The 19,251-nt window shown below is 39.0% G+C and overlaps 1 protein-coding gene across 12 annotated transcripts in view; it reads left to right on the top strand.

Annotated features, from left to right (window-relative positions):
- SCEL (sciellin) overlaps positions 1-19,251 on the top strand; it is a 254,474-nt gene that overhangs the window by 152,348 nt on the left and 82,875 nt on the right. For all 12 annotated transcript variants that reach the window (XM_029210129.1, XM_029210127.1, XM_029210126.1 and 9 more), the window contains 4 exons: positions 3,877-3,945; positions 4,875-4,913; positions 5,934-6,014; positions 15,323-15,388. In XM_029210129.1, coding sequence (XP_029065962.1) covers positions 3,877-3,945; positions 4,875-4,913; positions 5,934-6,014; positions 15,323-15,388 — 255 coding nt within the window. The remainder of the gene's footprint in view (positions 1-3,876; positions 3,946-4,874; positions 4,914-5,933; positions 6,015-15,322; positions 15,389-19,251) is intronic.

Below are 19,251 nucleotides of genomic sequence, written 5' to 3'. Positions count from 1 at the left end.
GCCACATTTTAAAGCTTCCTATTCACCTATTCCTCTCCCCAGCTCCATGGTAGCCTTGAAAACCAGCAGTCTGGGAACAACAGTAGCTTCTTCATAGCTTTTTAAGTCAATCTCCCGAATAGCAGACAATCAGCCCTGGTATCCCTAAGGAGGTGACTTCTCTCTTGTAATTCAAAAATCAGTTTGTGAGAGGAGTCGTAGTACCTCTGCCCATTCACCTCCGCCTTGCAGGCTGTCCTATTACACTGCGAATTGAGGACGGAAACCCTACTTCTAGGAATGTAATTGCAAGTGAGATAATTATGTCTCAAGAAAGGTGAATATGTGGGAGACCTAAGCCTTTGTAGGTTGTGTGTCTGAAAGCTTTTCTCAGGCCAGTCAAGGTAGAGCCTTGGAACTTAGCGATACACTAGACCAGGCCTCACAGGCAAGCTAACCGAGGTATTCTCAGCCTCAGCGACAAATCAGAATTACCTAGAGAGCTTTTTAACTCTGCTGATGGCTTGGTCCCACCAGCTCTCATCCCCCAAATAATAATTTAATTAGTCTGAGGTAGGACTCGGACATTTTTTAAAGCTTAGGAAGTGATTCTGATGTGCAGCCAAAATTTAGAGCCACCAACCTAGCCCAAACCTTCATTTTGTAAACTAGAAAATGAGGCCAGAGACTCCCTGCTTTATTTACACAGAGGTTTAGCGGCGCATGTTTGGAAGAAGTATCCTGGTCAGGTCCTTCCACAGGTAGTGTCTGTCTCCCAAGAGTGAGCTACATCTCTGTAAGTGTGGGAACAGATGTGAGGGAGAGAACACAGGAGTCTGTAAAGAAAGGCAAGTCCTCATAACAGGAGTCAGACTCCTATCATGCAGGCCACTCCAAGTGCAAGAGGTGAAATAATTTGGGGAGGTAGATGATCAAATGTATCAGGTGTGTGAATATGTGTGCCATTTCAATACTAACGCATATAATGAGTAGGAGAAAAGTACTGACTTTACATTTGAAGAGTTCCCTTTTAAAATATACATCTGTTGGTAAAAATATGAAGTGTTCTAAAGAAATATAAGTAAATAATTGTGTACATGCATACACTATGGCGCGAACCCTGAAGGTGGTTTCTTGACTAATTTGGAAAACCTAGGTTAAGGAGCCCTCTAGTGTTCGGTTATGGAAGTGTTACTTTTCCTTTCGTTGGTTGGATCCTGCTGCTAGTTATATTGTTTAGGTATTTCCTGTCTCTAAGACTGACTCCTATTAATCTCATATCACAACTTGGCAGAAAATTAGTTTCTAAGAGAAGTACAAAGTTAATCTCCCTAAGTAATAAGAAATTGATGAATGCATTGGAATGATGGTTTAGAGCTCTCTCCAATACTGTTTATACACTGATTCCCCTAGTGGAGTGAAAGAGATAGTGGAGGTGAAAAATAACAACTGAAGAAAGACATGTTGATCATGAGTGTTGGAACAATTACACTACAGAACCAGGTGTACGACATTGGGGCCTACTGGGAAGACTTTGGAGATAGACTACTTCCCGGCTGTGTGGCCAAGAGAAAGCCACCCACCTTCTCTGAGACGCCATTTCTTCATCTATAAAGCAAAAATAATTACACCTACCTTGTAGGGATGTTCTGAAGAGTAGAGGAAATTGTATAAGATGAGTGGCAAAGAGTAGTAGGTAGCTATTTTTGTTATTACATGCAGTATTGCCCACATAGATCAACACAGTAGAATTTTGATTAACTTCATTTAATTGTAACCTCAGAACTCTCCTTTATTTAAACCTTGAAGGTGTTTGAAATTAACGCTCTGTTTTCTTTAGACAGATTGTCATTTTCCCTGTACCAGAGTAGCAATTTCCCAAGATTATTTTTATCTTATATGAGGATCTCACAGACAGCTATAAACGCTGAGTAGTTTCCACAGAACATTTAAGATTTAGGATTACCTGACATCTTATGGTATTCACAGTGGTTTACTGCAGAGCCCTTTAACTATAAACACATCAGAGGCTCAGTAGCAATTAGTACAGGGAATTTACTTATAGTCTTTGGCCTAATGATCACCTGAGAGATCATCATGAGTTTTTTGTGTTTTTTTTTGCGGTACACGGGCCTCTCACTGTCGTGGCCTCTCCCGTTGTGGAGCACAGGCTCCGGACGCGCAGGCCCAGCAGCCACGGCTCACGGGCCCAGCCACTCCGCTGCATGTGGGATCTTCCCGGACCGGGGAACAAACCCGTGTCCCCTGCATCGGCAGGCGGACTCTCAACCACTGCGCCACCAGGGAAGCCCTCATCATGAGTTTTTAATACTTGGATTCATTCTGTACAAGATAATACCTGTATTGTGAACAGTCTATTGAGAATATGGAGCTCTGGAGAATTCCAACCTTTCTTCCTTTTTACATTCAAGAGTTATCAGTTTGTGGCATTACGTACCATAAACAGAAACTATTTGGGGTTGACTCGTGGAATTTTAACAATTAGGGTTATTTACCCAATGTTTTAGTTACACATGTCAAAGTGACATCTAGGAATTGAAATCATTTTAAAGCTATGACAATTAAGCCATATTTTTCTATCATGAATTTTTTTTTTTTTTTTAGAACAAGGCAAGGTTAGTGTCCTTCTTCCCAGGAACAGTTTATAAAGCCCTGTACTAAAGTGGATGATAAAAGTGAAAGTTTAGAGAAAGTTATAGTAGACCCATAGTATGGGATCAACAGAAGAATCTTGCTGATCTTTTGTTTTCTGGAGCCTGATTTTGCCACATCCTAGCTTTGTGCAAGCCTGCAGAGTGCTCCACAAGACAGCCCCACATCTCAGGAAGAGCTTTCCTATCTGGTGTGTTCTTCCTGGCGGGAAGGGACAGAACAGGGGTTGCAGTTGTGAGATCCCACCACTGGCATGCAGACTACAGGATTCCTAGTTTGTCTTATGACCCAAAGGACAGACAAACACACCTTTTCCAGAACTACCCTCCTTGTGGAGACCTGAGTTTAGAGGGTTTAAAACCTCTGATGGTCCGCAGGGCCTATTAACAAAATGTGTTAGTCAGTGTAAACAAGTTTGCCAGGGTAGAGCAACTCTTGTAACAAGTTCCTTCTCCTGCCTCCAAATCTTGGTCGGTTAGCCCTATAGAAGATTACTGCTCACTCCCCTTAGAGTCCAAAGGGATTGGCTGGAAAATTAGGGGACGACCCTGTTCCATGGAATGACTCAGGGACCTAGGTTCTTTCCTAGGTTTTAATGCTGCCATCTTCAACCCATGGGCATCAAAGCCATAGCAGAAGGGGAAGAAAGAGCAAGGAGGATCACACAAGAGGTTTTATGATGGGTTTGCGAGTCATGAATAATATTTCTGCCCACGTTCTTTAGTTTAGAATGCAATCATATGGTCCCAACTTAATTGTAATGAAGATTGGGAAATATGGTCTTCCTGTGTGCTCAGAAGGAAAATAAAGAGTTTGACAAGCATATAGCATTGCCTATGCCACAAAACATTTTTTAAAAATTGCTTAAGTCTTCCATTGATTCCTTGTAGTGACATAGGAAGTACTGTCATTGGCTAGATATATTATTAAACAATAATGAATATGAAATAGTTAATGAGTTAAATGCTCAAATGAGTCAGAAAGTCTAGTTGAAAAACATAAACTTTAAAAGTTGCAAACTGTATCAAAATAGCCTCATAAATAGATTTTGTTGTAAGTAGCTTTTTTGTTAATTGCAAAATTTTCTAACATGTAACACCTGAAAAGCAATTGTTTTTACCAGAGAAAGTTTCTGTTGTGAAGTGATTATAGCAAGAATGAGATCTGAAAGGAGTTTAATAATCTAAATGTTCATCCAGACTTTTGTCTTATTTCTTTATAAAGGATCTCAGACAGAAATGATGCTGCCAAAACATATAAGGCCAATACCCTGGATAACCGAGTAACCAATAGGTAACAGTATCTACTAACTTTGGGAAAGGCTCAAGTAATACAATATTTTTCTAAGCGTTACTTATTTACTTGATATTAAGTAGGATTCTTCAATCCTGCTTAATATCTTTCTGTAAATTCTCATCCTCTATTTTTTTTGTTTGTTTTTTAGATGTTGGGGGTAGCAGTTTATTAATTAATTAATTTATTTTTGCTGTGTTGGGTCTTCGTTTCTGTGCAAGGGCTTTCTCTAGTTGCGGCGAGCGGGGGCCACTCTTCATCGCGGTGCGCGGGCCTCTCCTGTTGCGGAGCACAGGCTCCAGACGCGCAGGCTCACTAGTTGTGGCTCACGGGCCTAGTTGCTCCGCGGCATGTGGGATCCTCCCAGACCAGGGCTCGAACCCGTGTCCCCTGCATTAGCAGGCAGATCCTCAACCACTGTGCCACCAGGGAAGCCCCATTCTCTATTTTTTTTTCACACAAATAATTCTGGCATAAAAACTTTACTCCTGCTCATGGTTAAGGAAAAAGAAAGTCTTACTTCTGGCTTCAAAATCAAGAGAGTTCATTGCTTCAGGCCATCATTCTTACCACATTTATGTTTCTGTTTAAGTTATCCTGGTGGCAAGATTATGAAATACATGTAAACGTCAATTTTACATTCCTATTGTTAAAGAAAATTACTGAACCCAGCAAACAAAAACACGGGGCTTAAAAGATAATGAATTTTCTAAAGAAAAAAATTTCTTTTGGAATCTAATACACAAAAGGTAAAAAAATCATGAGATCAACTTTTCAAATTTATTCAAATACTGATGCTTTCTTTTTCTTTCTCTCAAATAATGTTAACTTTTAATAATAATAACTCTAAGTTCATGGACAATTGCAAATTGATGCAAGAATTCATTCTTTGTTGCTGCTCAAACTTTGCCTTCTTTTTTTCTTACCAGAAACATGTCCACGTTTCGCTCACCAGAAGAGACAAAGATGTATGTACTTTTCTAACTGACATTACATTTTAAGAACAAAGTGTATTTCTTCCTATGTGTTCAAGAAAAATCAGGATATACTGCCCTCAGACCAGAGTTTCATTGTAGTTCAGCCATGCCCCCATAGCTTTGGCAGAGTTGAATAGTAGAAATATTGAAATGCTCTACAAAATTTCAAGTGTTTTCTGTCTGGACTTTTACACAGAAGGACTTCTCCTCTAACCAAACACCAAAGCTTAAGTCATTCTTTTTTTTCTTTTCTTTTTTAAAAATCTAGAACCTTTTAATTTTTTCCCTATTCCTATGGCAACTCTTTCTTCTTGCACATTTCACTTGCTCCCAAAACACCCATCGTATCTACAATACAACTTAGTCATGAAATCATGGCTTTGCTAACAATCTATGTAGACAAAATACATTTTCCCTGTACTAACAATGGTTGTTATAAACTACCAAACTAGGTAGATTTTTGAAAACTTAGTTGGTTTTTAAATTTGTATTTACAAATAAAGTAATTTTCACACTGGACTGCACCTCCATTAGTTGAAAAAGGCCTGAGTGACCTCCATTTTTTTGAGGGTCTGCATATATTAATAAATGCTAAATAGAGATTTAAAATGGTGTGATTTTTAAATGTTTTCTTAAACTAATGCTTTTAATGCAAAAAATTTCAATATGATTCTGTTAGTCACAACATATACAGGATCAAAAAATATATGTAGGAATCCATAGGACATTGGAATTGATTGGTCTGGGTTTCAGACACACCATGTCATATAATGAATGACTTCTTCATTCAATTCCTTCGGTTTTAATTATTTGTATGATAGCCTGGCAATTTGTAAAATAGTAAACTAAGGAGGAACTTTTTCTCTTGTTGCTCTTTCCTGCTCAAGTGAAATATTTTGTGATGGATTCAGAGCAGGTGGGAATATGAGTAGATTATAAGACCTTTCAAAGGTGGGGTAGAGTGGAAAAGTTTCAGAAATGTGATCATTGTTTGTTCTTGCGATGAAACAGGCAACCTGGAGGTTTGTTCAGTGCAAATGCCACCAACACCCCAGCTTCCAACTCTGCTACTACTCCTGTAAAGAAAAAGAGGTATGATGGGCTCGTTGGGGCTACCTCTTGCTGCAGTTCCGTAAGGGATTATTCTTTATTAATTTTGGAACCAAAACATCCACCAAGGCCCCCAGGCGGCGTCCAGAAGTTGCTCTGCCCTTCCTCATTATTCCCTCCTCCCCTTCCCAGGGGTCCAGTGCCTACTAGCTACTCCTGTCCTCAAACCTCAGTCCTTTCCCTACCACCCACAATCTCCCTTTCAAATATGCCAGCTTTTTTTCCCCAATTTTATTGAGAAATAACTGACATACAACACTGTGTATGTTTAAGGTGTACAGTGTGATGGTTTGATTTACATATATTATGATCACCCCAATAGGTTTGATTGATATCCACCTATCATCTCATATAACATCCTTATGTCAATAAAAAGAAAAGAAAAAAATTCTCCTTTTGATGAGAACTCTTAAGATCTATTCTCTTAACAACTTTCCTATATATCATACAGGAGTGTTAACTATAGTCATCATGTTATACTTTGCATCCCTAGAACTTATTTATCTTATAACTCTATTGTCCTTTGTTGAATGATATTTTAAATGGATATAAAATAAATTGGTCTAAAGGGCAAAAAACCCAAAAAGGTAAGTTTGTACCTTTTGCCCACCTTCCTCCAATCCACCTGATTCCCCTGCCTCTGGTAACCACAAATCTGATCTCTTTTTCAAGTATGCTCTCTTAGGGTCTTGAATGACTAGGTAATGTTTTGATGACGGAGCTCAGATATTAAAGAGCAAGCTACTTCAGGTTATACATTTTAACAGAGTCCTACTACAGGGAATTCCTGCCCTGTGTGTAATAACTGCAGTGTGGCCAAGTGTCACCATGCTCCTGAAACCAGCCTGAATCTTGGATGCCTCCTCTGCTCTGTGCATTGTGCTACTTCCAAGTACAGAGTCAAAGGCCACATCTTGAGGCCCCAGTCTGTGTTCTTGTGGTCATTCCTCTTTCAGCTTCCCCTGCGTGGCCTTGCAGTTTTGCCTGTGCTAAGTTCCATTTATCTAGTAGGCATGAAGAGGAGCTAGACTTTGGTGGTGCAATATTCTCCATGTGACAAAATGTGATGGCGGAAGTGATTTTTGCATGTTGAAGAGAACACTGTGCCGGTGAATCATGATGCAAATGGAAAACAAGCATTCGTGAACCTCAGTGCTTTTGAAATTTTCTTATTTTCTTTGCCTGCTCCTAGGACTATGCCTGGGATAGGGTAGCTGCTCAGTGTTTGTTGATGGGCTGTCTGACGGTCATGGTGCTGCTATAGTCCTCCTGGAGAGAAATGGCTGATTCTATTTTCTCCTGCAGTCGGAATTTTGGTTGTATCTACTGTCTCAGAAAATACCACCACCTTTCTCTTAGACCCAAATTTCACATCCCCCGCCACCCCGATTCTGTGTCTGTTAAGAAAGGTTGGAAGGGAAATTTAAGGTCAGTTAGTTCAGTCTCCTACCCAGTGCAAGAATCGTTCCTCTGACACGTTAGGCATAATTCAGGACCACTGAAGCCAGCAATACGACTCTCACTTTTGTGATATGCCTTGACTAGCTCTCAGGGATTGCAATGAGCTGAAATCTGCTTTGATTTACTCCCATCCCACCTTAGTTCAGTCCTGTGATGCCTCAGAGAATAGATCAGCTTCAAGAATTTAAAGGAGTCTCCTGTCCTTATCCCTTACTTTCCTTCTCTAGTCTATATTACTCTCCTCTGAACAGCTTCATTTTTGATCCTTAACTTAGTCTTTTTGACAGTCCTTAGCTATCTCTACCAATTAAAATTATGTCCTGGTAATGTGAAGACACCTTTCTTAATTGGATATAATGTGGTTGTGTGTAATATATATATAATATATATATATATATATTAGATAATATACACACACACACATTAAATATATATGCATCTATAAAATGAGGTTAGCATTGCTGTGGTGTTCATTATATTTCATATTCTTACTTGTCAGAGTTTCCTATCATCAGTTTTCTTTTTAAAACTTTTTTGCAGTGAGCACAAGATTGTTGTTGTTTTTATTATGAAATGTTTCAGAAATGCGAAAAATAAATACAGAGAGAGGTTTGTGATATAAGCAACCATGAGCTTACTTATAGATTCAACAAGAGTTATTTGCACAGATTTCCTTCAGACTTTTTTTTTTAACATCTTTATTGAAGTATAATTGCTTACATGGTGTGTTGTTCTGCTTTATAATAAGTGAACCAGCTATATATACATATGTTCCCATATCTTTCCCTCTTGCATCTCCCCTCCCTCCCACCATACCTATCCCACCCCTTCGGTGGTGACAAGGCACAGGCTGATCTCCCTGTGCTATGGCGGCTCCACTAAGCTATCGGATTTACAATGGGTAGTGTATACATGTCCATGCCACTCTCTCACATTGTCCAGCTACCCTTTCCCCCTCCCTATGTCTGCAGTCCATTCTCTAATAGGTCTGCGTCTTTATTCCGTCCGCCCCTAGGTTCTTCATGACCATTTTTTTTGATTTCCATATATATGTGTTAGCATACAGTATATGTTTTTCTCTTTCTGACTACTTACTCTGTATGACTGACTCTAGGTCCACCACCTACTCACAAATAACAACAATTCATTTCTTTTTATGGCTGTGTAATATTCCATTGTATATATGTGCCACATTTTCTTATCCATTCATCTGTCGATGGACAATTAGGTTGCTTCTTCCATGTCTGGCTATGTTAACAGAGCTGCAATGAACATTGGGTACATGACTCTTTTGAATTATGGTTTTCTAGGGTTCATGCCTAGTGGGATTACTGGGTCAAGATGGTAGTTCTATTGTTACTTTTTAGACAAACCTCCATACTGTTCTCACAGATCAATTTACATTCCCACCAACAGTGCAAGAGGGTTCCCTTTTCTCCACACCCTCTCCAGCATGTATTGTTTGTACATTTTTTGATCATGGCCATTCTGACTGGTGTGAGATGATATCTCATTGTAGTTTTGATTTGCATTTCTCTAATGATTAATGATGTTGAGCATTCTTTCATGTGTTTGTTGGCAATCTGTATATCTTCTTTGGAGAAATGTCTATTTAGGTCTTCTGCCCATTTTTGATTGGGTTGTTTGTACTTTTGATGTTGAGTTGCATGAGCTGGTTGTAAATTTTGGAGATTAATCCTTTGTCAGTTGCTTCATTTGCAAATATGTTCTCTCATTCTGAGGGATGTCTTTTGGTCTTGTTTATGGTTTCCTTTGCTGTGCGAAAGCTTTTAAGTTTCATTAGGTCCCATTTGTTTATTTTTGTTTTAATTTCCATTTCTCTAGGAGGTGGGTCAAAAAGGATCTTGCTGTGATTTATGTCATAGAGTGTTCTGCCTATGTTTTCCTCTAAGAGTTTGATAGTGTCTGGCCTTACATTTAGGTCTTTAATCCATTTTGAGTTTATTTTTGTGTATGGTGTTAGGGAGTGTTCTAATTTCATTCTTTTACTAGTAGCTGTCCAGTTTTCTCAGCACCACTTATTGAAGAGGCTGTCTTTTCTCCATTGTATATTCTTGCCTCCTTTACCAAAAATTAGGTGACCATAGGTGCGTGGGTTTATCTCTGGGCTTTCTATCCTGTTCCATTGATTTACATTTCTGTTTTTGTGCTGGTACTATACTGTGTTGATTACTGTAGCTTTGTAGTATAGTCTGAAAACAGGGAGCCTGATTGCTCCAGCTCTGTTTTTCTTTCTCAAGGTTGCTTTGACTATTCGCAGTCTTTTGTGTTTCCATACAAATTGTGAAATTTTTTGTTCTAGGTTTGTTCTAGGTCTGAAAAATGCCATTGGTAGTTTGATAGGGATTGCATTGAATCTGTAGATTGCTTTGGGTAGTATAGTCATTTTCACAATGTTCATTCTTCCAGTCCAGGAACATGGTATATCGCTCCATCTGTTTGTATCGTCTTTAATTTCTTTCATCAGTGTCTTATACTTTCCTGCATACAGGTCTTTAGTCTCCATAGGTAGGTTTATTCCTAGGTATTCTATTCTTTTTGTTGCAATGGTAAATGAGAGTGTTTCCTTAACTTCACTTTCAGATTTTTCATCATTAGTGTATAGGAATGAAAGAGATTTGTGTGCATTAATTTTGTATCCTGCTACTTTACCAAATTTATTGATTAGTTCTAGTAGTTTTCTGGTAGCATCTTTAGGATTCTCTATGTATAGTATCATGTCATCTGCAAACAGTGACTGCTTTACTTCTTCTTTTCTGATTTGAATTCATTTTATTTCTTTTTCTTCTCTGTTTGCTGTGGCTAAAACTTCCAAAAATATGTTGAATAATAGTGGTGAGAGTGGGCAACCTTGTCTTGTTCCTGATCTTAGTGGAAATGGTTTCAGTTTTTCACCATTGAGGAGATGTTGGCTGTGAGTTTGTCATATGTGGCCTTTATTATGTTGAGGTAAGTTCCCTCCATGCCTACTTTCTGGAGGCTTTTTATCATAAATGGGTGTTGAATTTTGTCAAAAGCTTTTTCTGCCTCTATTGAGATGATCATGATCATATGGTTTTTCTCCTTCAATTTGTTAATATGCTGTATCACACTGATTGATTTGCATGTATTGAAGAATCCTTGCATTCCTGGAATAAACCCCACTTGATCACGGTGTATGATCTTTTTAACGTGCTGTTGCGTTCTATTTGCGAGTATTTTGTTGAGGATATTTGCACCTATGTTCCTCAGTGATATTGACCTGTAGTTTTCTTTCTTTGTGACATCTTTGTGTTGTTTTGGTGTCAGGGTGATGGTGGCCTCATAGAATGAGTTTGGGAGTGTTCCTCCCTCTGCTATATTTTGGAAGAGTTTGAGAAGGATAGGTGTTAGCTCTTCTGTAAATGTTTGATAGAATTCGCCTGTGAAGCCATCTGGTCCTGGGCTTTTGTTTGTTGGAAGATTTTTAATCACAGTTTCAATTTCAGTGCTTGTGACTGGTCTGTTTATATATTCTATTTCTTCCTGGTTCAGTCTTGGAAGGCTGTGCTTTTCTAAGAATTTGTCCATCTTTTCCAGGTTGTCCATTTTATTGGCATATAGTTGCTTGTAGTAATGTCTCATGATCCTTTGTATTTCTGCAGTGTCAGTTGTTACTTCTCCTTTTTCATTTCTAATTCTGTTGATTTGAGTGTTCTCCCTTTTTTTCTTGATGAGTCTGGCTGATAGGTTATCAATTTTGTTTACCTTCTCAAAGAACCAGCTTTTAGTTTTATTGATCTTTGCTACTGTTTCCCTCATTTCTTTTTCATTTATTTCTCATCTGATCTTTATGACTTCTTTCCTTCTGCTAACTTTGGGGTTTTTTTGTTCTTCTTTCTCTAATTGGTTTAAGTGTACAGTTAGGTTGTTTATTTGAGATGTTTCTTGTTTCTTAAGGTAGGATTGTATTGCTATAAACTCCCTTCTTAGAACTGCTTTTGCTGCATCCTATAGGTTTTGGGTCGCTGTGTTTTCATTGTCATTTGCTTCTAGATATTTTCTGGTATCCTCATTGATTTCTTTAGTGATCTCTTGGTTATTTAATAGTGTATTGTTTACCCTCCATGTGTTTGTATTTTTTACAAATTTGTTCCTGTAATTGATATCTAGTCCCATAGCACTGTGGTTGGAAAAGATAATTGATACGATTTCAATTTTCTTAAATCTACCAAGGCTTGATTTGTGACCCAAGTTTGATCCATCCTGGAGAATGTTCCATGAGCACTTGAGAAGAAATTGTATTCTGTTGTTTTTGGATGGAATGTCCTATAAATAACAATTAAGTCCATCTTGTTTAATGTATCATTTAAAGCTTGTTTTTCCTTATTTATTTTCATTTTGGATGATCTGTCCATTGGTGAAAGTGGGGTGTTAAGTCCCCTACTATGATTGTGTTACTGTCGATTTCTCCTTTTGTGGCTGTTAGCATTTGCCTTATGTATTGAGGTGCTCCTATGTTGGGTGCATAAATATTTACAATTGTTATATCTTCTTCTTGGATTGATCCCTTGATCATTATGTAGTGTTCTTCTTTGTCTCTTGTAATAGTCTTTATTTTAAAGTCTATTTTGTCTGCTATGAGAACTGCTACTCCAGCTTTCTTTTGATTGCCATTTGCATGGAATATCTTTTTCCATCCCCTCACTTTCACTCTGTATGTATCCCTAAGTTTGAAGTGGGTTTCTTGTAGACAGCATATATACTGGTCTTGTTTTTGTATCCATTCAGCCAGTCTATGTCTTTTGGTTGGAGCATTTAAACCATTTACATTTAAGGTAATTATCGATATGTGTGTTCCTATAAACATTTTCTTAATTGTTTTTGGTTTTTATTGTAGGTAAAAATTTTCCTTCTCTTTTGTTTCCTGCCTTTAGCTTTTGTTGTAAAGCTGGTTTGGTGCTGCTGAATTCTCTTAGCTTTTGCTTGTCTGTAAAGGTTTTAATTTCTCCATCGAATCTGAATGAGATCCCTGCTGTGTAGGGTAATCTTGGTTTTTCCCTTTCATCACTTTAAATATGTCCTGCCACACCCTTCTGGCTTGCAGAGTTTCTGCTGTAAGATCAGCTGTTAACCTTATGGGGATTCTCTTGTATGTTATTTGTTGTTTTTCCCTTGCTGCTTTTAATATTTTTTCTTTGTATTTAATTTTTGACAGTTTGATTAATATGTGTCTTGGTGTGTTTCTCCTTGGATTTATCCTGTATGGGGCTCTCTGTGCTTCCTGGACTTGATTAACCCTTTCCTTTCCCATATCAGGGAAGTTTTCAACTATAATGTCTTTAAATATTTTCTCAGTCCCTTTCTTTTTCTCTTCTTCTTCTGGGACCCCTATAATTCAAATGTTAGTGCATTTAATGTTGTCCCAGAGGTCTCTGAGACTGTCCTCAATTCTTTTCATTCTTTTTTCTTTATTCTGCTCTGCAGTAGTTATTTCCACTATTTTATCTTCCAGGTCACTTATCCGTTCTTCTGCCTCAGTTATTCTTTTATTGATTCCTTCTAGAGAATTTTTAATTTCATTTATTATGTTGTTCATCATTGTTTGTTTGCTCTTTGGTTCTTCTAGGCCCTTGTTAAACGTTTCTTGTAATTTCTCCATTCTATTTCCAAGGTTTTGGATCATCTTTACTATAATTATTCTGAATTCTTTTTCAGTTGGACTGCCTATTTCCTGTTCATTTGTTTTGTGTGGTGGGTTTTTACCTTACTCCTTCATCTGCTGTGTGCTTCTCTGTTTTCCCACTTTGCTTAACTTACTGTGTTTGGGGTTTCCTTTTCGCAGGCTACAGGTTCGTAGTTCCCATTGTTTTTCATGTCTGCCCCAAGTGGCTAAGGTTGGTTCAGAGGGTTGTGTACGTTTCCTGTTGGAGCGGACTAGTGCCTGTGTTCTGGTGGGTGTGGCTGGATCTTGTCTTTCTGCTGGGCAGACCCGCATCTGGTGTTGTGTTTTGGGGTGTCTGTGACCTTATTATGATTTTAGGCAGCCTCTGTACTAATGGATGGGGTTGTGTTCCTGTCTTGCTAGTTGTTTGGCAATGGGTGTCCACTGGAGCTTGCTGGTCGTTGAGTGGAGCTGGGTCTTGGTGTTGAGATGGAGATTTCTGGGAGATTTTTGCTTTTTGATATTACATGGAGCTGGTGGGTCTCTGGTGGACCAGTGTCCTGAACTTGGCTCTCCCACCTCAGAGGCACAGACCTGACGCCCAGTCAGAGCACCAAGACCCTGTCATCCACATGGAAAAAGAGAAAAAGGGAAAATATATATATATGTCGTTGTTCCCAAAGTCAACCTCTTCAATTTGGGATGATTCGTTGTCTATTCAGGTATTCCACAGTTGCAAGGTACATCAGGTTGATTGTGGAGCTTTAATCTGCTGCTCCTGAGGCTTCTGGGAGGGATCTCCCTTTCTCTTCTTTGTTTGCACAGCTCCTGTGGTTCAGCTTTGGATTTCAGCCTGCCCCTGCGTGTAGGTTGCCTGAGGGTGCCTACTCCTTACTCAGAGAGGATGGGGTTAAGGTAGCATCTGACTAGGGGGCTCTGGCTCACTCAGGCCGTGGGGGGAGGGAGACGTACTGAATACGGGGAGAGCCTGCGTGGCAGAGGCCAGTGTGACATTGCACCAGCCCGAGGCACACCGTGTGTTCTCCCACGGAAGTTGTCCCTGGATCACGGGACGGTGGCAGTGGCGGGATGCACAAGCTCCCGGGAGGGCAGGTGTGGATAGTGACCTGTGCTCGCACACAGGCTTCTTGGTGATGGCAGCAGCAGCCTTAGAGTCTCATGCCCGTCTCTGGGGTCCGCGCTTTTAGCCGTGGCTCGTCTCGAGCTCCGTCTCTGGAGCTCCTTTAAGCGGCACTCTGAATCCCCTTTCCTCGCGCACCAGGAACTAAAGAGGCAAGAAAAAGTCTCTTGCCTCTTCGACAGCTCCAGACTTTTTCCCGGACTCCCTCCTGGCTAGCCGTGGCGCATTAACCCCCTGCAGGCTGTGATCACGCAGCCAACCCCAGTCCTCTCCCTGGGATCCGACCGAAGCCCGAGCCTCAGCTCCCAGCCCCGCCCGCCCTGGTGGGTGAGCATGTAAGCCTCTTGGGCTGGTGAGTGCTGGTTGGCACCGATCCTCTGTGCAGGAATCTCTCCACTTTGCCCTCCACATCCCTGTTGCTGCGCTCTCCTCCGCGGATCCGAAGCCTCCCCCTTCCGCCACCCCCTATCTCTGCCAGTGAAGGGGCTCCTAGTGTGTGGAAACCTTTCCTCCTTCACAGCTCCCTCCCACTGGTGCAGGTCCCGTCCCTATTATTTTGTCTCTGTTTTTTCCTTTCTCTTTTGCCCTACCCAGGTATGTGGGGACTTTCTTGCCTTTTGGGAGGTCTGAGGTCTTCTGCCAGCGTTCAGTAGGTGTTCTGTAGGAGTTGTTCCACGTGTAGATGTATTTCTGATGTAATTGTGGGGAGGAAGGTGATCTCTGTGTCTTACTCTTCCACCATCTTGAAGCCCCTCCCCCAGATTTCTTTTTAAAGAAATGTCTACATTGTTTAGTGTCAAAGGAAATGGGAAAAGAGGTTTACTTGGAAATGGGAAAAGGGGTTTACTATATTCCAAATAGCCTGGAATATAGACAGTTACTTCCTATGGCAGGAAGTAAGTAGTTTTCATTTTATTTCCAAGACCTTGTAGGAAAGTCACCTTATTGCCTTTTTAACTGTCAATTTATTTTCAGCTTTTCCTGGTAGACATGTGGGTGGGGTCAAGCCTTTCCATGTTTATAATTGATGTCATTTCTTAACAGACAGTCCTGGTTTCCACCGCCCCCTCCAGGTTGTAAGGCCGCCCCAAGCACAGGAGCGAGCAGAAGGTAAGCGAAAGGTGTCAGAGGTAATTGAGATGTCATGTGATGGAAGAATCTGTTAGATATTGACAACGTATAATTGGGATGCTTTGGAATAAACTGGGGGCAATTTTGTGAACTCTGAGAACTGAATAAGACAGTGCCCAGTGAAAGTGAGGTCAGGATACAAGTGGCCCTGGTAGGAAATCTGACAAGTTTTGAGGAGTAAGTGCCTGTATTTTTAGTTTGCTAAGGGTTGCTTTAACAAAGTACCATAAAATGGGTAGCTTAAAAGAAATTTATTGTCTTACAGTTCTGGAGGCTAGAAGTCCAAGATCAAGGTGTCAGCAGGGTTCCTTCTGAGGGTTGTGAGAGGGGATCTGTCCCACCCTTTCTCCTGGCTTCTGGTGTTTTCCTAGCAATTTCTGGCGTTCCCTAGTTTGTGTGTAAGCACCATCCCAAGATAATACTTTAAGATCCATCCAGTTTTTTCTTGATAGACAGTAAGTGACACTTAGAAATATTTATCACTTATTTCCAAGAAATATTTATCACTTATTTCCAAAATAACTTGTTATTTTTATCTTCTATTTATTATTCCATTATTAATGTAAATCATCATCATAATAAGCAACTGTTTATATAACTTTGTAAAGATACAAAAGGATTATTCATGAGCTAACATCTCATGTGTTCAATGCCCATTCAGCTGTGGATCTCTGTTTGCACAGAACTGATAGTGCTTGGCTATATGCCCTTCCGATTTATTCATAGCTGGATGTGATTTACATGGAAGATAAAATAAGTTACAATGCTCCTATTTCTGATTCTTGGATCAGATCCCTAGCACCGGAACTAAGGGAGAGGGAAGATTATTGGATAAGGTTGGTGAATTTAGATATCCATTCCTTTTTCAGAGTCACAGATTATTAATATAATGGCTAGACTGAAAGACTTCTCTTCAAGGATCAGAGCTAATGTCATGCCAAGCTTTCAGGGGAAGGAGAGAATAATAACACTATAGCAATGCCTTTGATTTCTAAAGTGCTTTTCTTTGGAAGAGCTCAAAGTACAATTTCTGTTTCTCACCTTTAATGTCAGTGCATTCTCAGGGCTGAGAAGTAGCCTTTTTAGTAAAAACTGAAAAATAGAAGCAATTATTAAATGATGAAAGGAAGCACAGTCTTCAAAGAGAGATCTTTGTCCCCAGAAGAACAAAAAGAAAATGAAAATAGGTCAAAAACAGATAATCATGAACGACTACGATTTTTAATACTCACTAATAGCTCAATGCTAAGCTTATTTCCCTTCAACCTTTGCTTATTCACTGGTCTACTTCTCCCTTCCTCTCCCCTGTTATCTTACGCAAAAGAATTTCCCCTTAATATCAACACTCTCACTCTCATTTCTGTTCTTCGTTTTGTGAACCTTCATTTTTTCCATCACCTAATCTTTCCCAGAGATTTCATTTTCTCCTACACACCCATTCCCAATCATTACAGGAATAGGTCATTTTCCCAAACTTTGTTCCCCCTTGACCTCTCCATGATCTTTGATACCATGGACCATCCCATCCATCCCTCAGTTGTTCCTTTCTTGACTTACATAGTGTGGAAGAACCAAACTTAGTTGTGTTTGGATTAAAATCTATTACAGGCATGATATAAGCTGTACCCAAAGGGTCTTAAGCTTTTTTATCAACAGAAGAACCCATGATATCACACTGTCATCTATATTTATATGTATATCTATACCTATGACTCTGTAAGTCTGTGTTTATGTCTATATGTATTTCTACATCTAGAACTATATCTACGTGTAATTCTCTATATATAATTAACATAAGGTTGGTGAGTTCAACTAGCGCTTAAATGAGCATATTTAATTTTCTAAAATAACCAATGTTATAGCTAAAGAAAAAAAAGAAATTTTTTTTAATGATTGAGCAACAAATAAAATGAATTTTTACTTCATTGAGTTGGTAGTAAACATAAAATTCACTACTAGAAAGGTTGGGCAGGAAACGTAATTGAATTATAAGAAGGTCAAAATAAGTGTTATGAAATTATATTATACAAACTACATAAAAACTTGGAAAATTATGATGTTATAATTTTAAAAAGAAAAAACAGAACTAAAATTAAATGCATATCACAAATACAGTAATATAAAAATATGGAAGCTTGGGACAAAAGATAGAGGGATTTATAAAAATGAAAATAATTGTAGTTAAGATTTTTTTTCACATTTTTAAATTGGATTTTTTAAATTAGTTATCTATTTTATACATATTAGTGTATATATGTCAATCCCAATCTCCCAATTTATGCCCTCCCAAAAAAAGCAATTTCTTAAAACAAGTATCATTCTATGTATGAAATACATTAGCCTTGCAATAAGAGGGTTAAGATCTGGGAGATCAAACAAAATTTTGGAGTTAAAAGTCAAATATATTTGAAAGCCTCTTGCTCCCTTTTTGATAAAACAAGATTAAAGAGAGAAGCTATAATTCATGATAGTAAGACATAGCAGGTAAATTTCTGAGCTTAAATAAAACTTTTTCTAGCTGATTTCATGCTCCTTGGTCATTGGATGTAAATGTCCTCTGATAGTCTCTTCCTTCTCTTATTGAGAAGGGAAACGATCAATATAGTGTTTTGAATGACCAACCTGTGTCAACAAGATTATTTCCTCTGAAATCTTCTTTTCAAATGCCATCAGAACCTGTCATTTCTTTTCATTTTAATCAGGACTGAATCAATCTTTAGCGTTATAATTTTTGTTCCTCATTACATTGATCTGTCTCTCCTATCTATATGATCAAACCCCTGCTTCACTGTTTCCCCCCCTCTTCCATGTTCAAATCCCTTTCATCTTAAAAAAACAACCTCTAAAAATTAATAGCCTAATCTTATAAATCTGTTTAGCTGGCACCCTGTCTCTCCATCACAGCCAAATTTCTCAGAAGGGTTGATGACACTGGCCACCTTCATCTTCTGGTTCCTATCATTAGTTCATGGAAACAACTCTCCTCAAGGTCACTAATGACCTTGCTGATACATTCTTGTTGACATATCCGTCCCTATGACTAACTGACCTTTCAAAAGCTGCCACTGGCTATTCATGCCTTTAAAAATCTTGTCTCTCATTGTCTTTTGAAACCGTCCTCCTCCCACCAACCCCAACACACTCTTGGGTTTTTTTCTGTTGTTGTTGTTGTTTACAGGCATACCTTGTTTAATTTCACTTTGCTTTATGGTGCTTTGCAGATACTGTGTTTTTTACAAATTGAAGTTTTGTGGGGACCCTGTGCATTAGTGCCGTTTTTCCAAAAGCATTTGCTCACTTCATGTCTCTGTGTCACATTTTGATAATTCTCACAATATTTCAAACATTTTTGTTATTATTGTATTTATTATGGTGATCCATGATCACTGATCTTTGATGTTGCTGTTACAAAAAGATTGTGACATGCTGAAGGCTCAGATGATGGTTAGCATTTTTTAGCAATACAGTATTTTTAATTAAGGTGTATACATCATTTTTTTAGGCATACTGCTATTGCACACTTAATAGACTACAGTGTAGTGTAAACACACCTTTGACATGTGTTGGGAAATCAAAACACTAGCTGTGACTTGCTTTATTGTGATATTCACTTTATTGAAGTGATCTGGAATTGAACCCACAATATCTCTGAGGTGTGCCTACATTTCTCTAGCCATTTTATCTCAGCTGCCTTTGCTACTTCACCATCCTCTACCAAGCCCTTAAATGTTGATGTTCCTAAAGACTTAATATCCCTCTTCTCTTCTTGCTTAGTGTCTGCCTTTTGACAAGTCATCCATGCCCATGGCTTCAGTGGCCACTTGTATGCTCCTGACTCCTTT

Source organism: Monodon monoceros, unplaced genomic scaffold (genome assembly GCF_005190385.1).
Source record: "Monodon monoceros isolate NGI ecotype Baffin Bay Population unplaced genomic scaffold, NGI_Narwhal_1 Super_Scaffold_8, whole genome shotgun sequence".
Lineage (NCBI taxonomy): Eukaryota > Metazoa > Chordata > Mammalia > Artiodactyla > Monodontidae > Monodon > Monodon monoceros.
This window is presented reverse-complemented; position numbering and strand designations above follow the sequence as displayed.